Source organism: Cyprinodon variegatus, unplaced genomic scaffold (assembly GCF_000732505.1).
Source record: "Cyprinodon variegatus isolate N-32 unplaced genomic scaffold, C_variegatus-1.0 Scaffold1380, whole genome shotgun sequence".
Lineage (NCBI taxonomy): Eukaryota > Metazoa > Chordata > Actinopteri > Cyprinodontiformes > Cyprinodontidae > Cyprinodon > Cyprinodon variegatus.
This window is the reverse complement of record NW_015151833.1, coordinates 162,732-167,113: the sequence shown is the minus strand read 5'-3', so window position 1 is coordinate 167,113 and position 4,382 is coordinate 162,732. Positions and strand designations below refer to the sequence as shown.

The 4,382-nt window shown below is 42.7% G+C and overlaps 1 protein-coding gene across 1 annotated transcript in view; it reads right to left on the bottom strand.

Moving 5' to 3' along the window:
- The window catches only part of LOC107103125 (serine/threonine-protein kinase SBK1-like), a 28,298-nt gene continuing 23,916 nt past the window's right edge, over positions 1–4,382 (bottom strand). Inside the window, exons 3-4 of the mRNA XM_015402659.1 lie at positions 2,657–2,859; positions 1–1,638 (exon numbers count right to left, since the gene is read on the bottom strand). Coding sequence (XP_015258145.1) covers positions 835–1,638; positions 2,657–2,859 — 1,007 coding nt within the window. The 3' untranslated portion in view covers positions 1–834. The remainder of the gene's footprint in view (positions 1,639–2,656; positions 2,860–4,382) is intronic.

Here is a 4,382-nt window from a genome sequence, read left to right as displayed (position 1 = left end):
TTCTGTCAGGAAAAAACCCTGAATCCAAATAACCAAAGTTTTTCAATGTTCTTTTGCTTCTCATTAAAGCAGAGGATAATAAGACATTATCACAAAACTGCGATTTAATTTGCTAAAAGGAAATGTACCTTTCGTTCTGTCACTTAAATTCTCAAAAGCAAACAATGTTCAGAAAGTGTCCCAGAGCTCATTACCTGGGAGGACTGGCGGGGGAGGAGAAAAGTGTGATCACATAGAAACATCCCACATACCAAACATCTAATTTAATGAAACGTCATGATGGCGGCTAAAGAAAAACATGACAGACGAGCCCAGCTACCTCTAAGCTTTCTACCAAACTAAAGGTTTCCCCTATTTTTTAATAGCAGATAGAGATCAGCTCTGCCACCTGACAAAACAACTTCTAAATATATTAATTCGACATAAATAAAAACTCACTTCACAGAAACATGGAAACGCTTCTAGACGATAAACACGAGTCACGGTTGCTTTTATACACAAAGCCGATCACATTCTTTTCAAACGTATATGGCGTCTTGTTTTTGTGTTTATTTTAAAACCTTCATGGTTTTTGCTTTTCTTGATTAGAGAGTTCATTCACTGCTCCGGTGACTGAACTACGAACCACAGACAGAGGCTACAGTTTGATTGTCACACGGCTCATTTCCTCAGATATATCCTTCATCGGAAATGATAAGATCCGCAGTGAAGCTACAACAGGCTGTCGGTCATTTCCCGCCGCTGACCTCCCTCTCTGCGCTTCAGATTTGCTTCCTCGCCTTGAAGAAATCTTCAATGTCAGCGACAACTTCAGCAGATAGCAGCAGTACGCGTCTAAACGCAGATCTCAATGGGCGTGGTCACCAAGATGCGTCCCCTTTCGTTGTTGTCTCTGTTGACCCGCTCGTACCCACTAGTGGAGGACGGCGAGCCATTTGAGGAGGAGAAGTGGGTGTCCATCATGAAGCTTCCCTTCGTCGCCATGCATGCAGGCGATAGGCTCTGCTGCTTCAGTCTGTCCACCAATACGTCCTCCTCAGAAGAGGAAGAGCTTATTTCTACAGCGGGCGTGTTGGCTGATACCGCACTGCCGTTCCCGTTTTCCGTGTCCAACATCCAGTACTGGTTAAAGTAGCTGAAGACCTCTTTGACGGAGCAGCGGCGCTGCTGCTCGATGGAGAGGAGCCTGCGAAACATTCGCAAAGCTTCATCTGTGAAACGGCGCCACTGCGTCGGCACCGTTCCCGTCCGGCGACGCTGCCAGCGGACAAACTCTTCGTAGAAGGCGTCGTTGGGCATGGCCTTCTCCCAGGGGAAGTTTCCTGTCAGCATGCAGAACAGCAGCACTCCGAATGCCCACACATCCGTGCTGTAGTCCACGCAGAAGCCTTCGTGGCGTGAGGTGTCACACAGCTCAGGCGCCGTGTACGGGATGGTTCCACTTACTCGCTTCACCGGAGAGCCTGCGCGACGCGTCATCCCAAAGTCTGACAACTTGACCTTCCTGCATTCTGTGTCGAAGATGAGGACGTTCTCGGGTTTGATGTCTCTATGGACGAGCTTCTTGCAGTGAAGGTAGTCCAGGGCGATGGCCACCTGGTGGACGCAGCGCTTGGCCACGGCCTCGGGGAGTCCAACCTGGACAGAGAGAGCATGAGGTCACAAAACAGAACGGAAAACAGATGGAGCTGTGGTCTGTGTCGCCATTGACAATGTGACCATATCTAGTGTCACAAGATCTAACAATATCAAAAAACAAAACAAATAAGGAACACGTTTTGAGTGGATATCATAGAAAAGCATGTTTGCTCTTTCTTATCATATAACTATATATAACTATAACTATTTCGCCTAAAGACGTAAGAAGCTTCCTCTGTCAACTGCATCGGCGCGAGGAAGGAGACTGCTTCTTTGTTCTAGCTAGTTCCTAACTGTGAGCACTATTCAGTTAGAATTTAATATGGCCACCATGGATACATTTCTGTTCTAGCGTTACTGATTTGAGCAATTTGGATTTAGCTTTAGTCTTAACAGAGACATTAATGACATTCAATGTGTGTTCCACCATAGTTTTGGTTTAAAATCTTTCAAACAGTCGCTACTTGATTATGCATATCCTCTGATGGAAACCCTAAACTCAGGCCATTCGTATCGGAGAAATTTAACTGCATTTAACCCATCCCCTTGGAGAGCAATGGGCTGCCAAATATGAAAATAACAGTATCTCTTTTCAACATCCCTAACAAAGTTTTAGGATCTGGGTAAACGTCTGGACATTATTTTCCTAAACGTTTTGCATCTTCAACCCAAGAGACTCCACAGAAGATCTGCAAAAACTGAACTATTAGAAAGAGAGAGCTTAATCCCAAACTTTATCTAAGAGAAAAAAGGGTTAATTAGCCATACTTTTAGGTCAATGCAATGGCTATCAAAAGCTTGATTTTTAGTTGTCTATTTTTGGCCTGAACACCTAGATCTAAATCAGGATAGTTTAGGACTTTCTAATTCCTGCAAAATATTGCATTTTAAGATATTTTTAATTTTGGTAGGAGTTAGATATTTGAATCATATGACAAAAAAAATACTTTTTGGAAAACCAATCATTCTCAGATAGTTGGAATTTTCGGTTTGTAAAAATGTGAGCAGCAGCTCTCACCTGCGGCGGTATAATGTCGAACAGATCCCCTCCCGGTGCGTACTCCTGAGCAAAGATGTAGAAGTCATCCGTCTCGAAGGCGATGCCGTACATGTTGATGATGAAGGGACAGGGCGACAGGTAGAGGGAGACGCTGTACTCTCTCAGGAAGCTCTTCAGCTTGGTGGTCTTCTTCCTCAGGAACTTCAGCGCCATTTTTGTGCCTGGAAACCAGGACAGGACAGTTATGTAAGCGGCTGATTTCCACTCTGTAAAAGCACTCAGGGATTTATGTCACAGCTGCCTAATTGCTTGCAAGGAAAGTAATTAAAATCTTGATGAATAATTAAAAATCCAAACACACTCTTAAATCCTGATGTTTATTTGCTGGAGATTTACACTGAGTGTATTTAAAATCCTCAAATGGTCCAGGATGTGATCTGTTCTCACATTGGGGGGGGGTCATGTGATGTTTTAAGTGTCCTAAAGGACGGCTGTGGGTAGGATTAGAAAAACCAAAGAGAAAGAAATCATTTAACTTTTAGCAATATCAGGCAGCATAATGGAGTTAGCTGCATTGATTTGCACCGTCTTCTCCTCGCTGCAGCTGACAGGAAAAGCAGTGAGAAAAAACGACCATGGTGGAAAAACAATCGCAGACAATAACTTGGAGAAGTGCCTTGCTGACCTATAATTTCCCTGCACCAACAGTTAGTGTGTCATCAGGGACCTCTCTATTACCACCTGCTCAGCTCTGAAAAACGCTTTGTGGATTTTACACGGTTCAGACACTCAGCAAAGGTCAACAGAGGCAATCTGTTCCTGCTGAGATTATGAAAGACTTAATAGTCCTACCTAATACAGCGATTCAATCAGGTTCATGTCTGGAAGCTGGCTGGGCTACTGTAACATCTGACCTTTTTTTCAGTCATGCTGTTGGATGTTTACTGCTGTGTTTTGGATCAGTCTGGGCCAGACTGCAGCTGACATCAGACCAGCTCACATAACTTGAGTCTAAAAGAGTTTGGCTTGGAGATGACATATGATTCAGTCAATGACTGCAAAAAACCAAATCATGTGGCTATAAAAAAAGCTCCTGTGATCATCAGCCCTCCGCTGCCATGCTTGGTGAACAACGACTATGTGTTGGAACTAATTTGTTGGGTTTGGTTTTTCAGACATTGTGCCATTAATTACCACTAAACATCTCTACTTTGGTGTTCCTGAAGTTACCGCAGTCTTATGCTTCTCGAACCTTTTTCTTTATACAGGGAGGAGAAATTCTCCTGCAACCTTTTTTTAAAAGCTCAACGTTTGTCCACAGGGTTCCTGCGGGTCCTTAAAAAGTCATAAAAGGCATTCAATTCTTCAAAATAAAACTAAGGCCTTAATTAGTATTAAAAGGTCTTAAATAAGAGTTTCATAGGTCTTAATTTTATAAAACATTATTATTTTTATTATGATTTATTTTTGTAATCTAAATAAAATGTTAAAATTGACAATTTTTTTTTGTTATTAAAAAAAAAAAGTCTCGCCATTATTGGTTCCGTCCCGATAGCGGAACCAATAAAGCGTTGTTGCTGCCGGTACATTTGGGAGATGCACCATTAACTTTTTGTCTGGAAAATCTGAGCAAGTGTAAATGTAACCAAAATTGTCTCCAGCCAAGAGTTTTCTCCATGGCTAAAACCAGGGAACATACATGAGGCTCAGTGGATTTATGCAAGAAGTCATTGAAGCTCAGAAC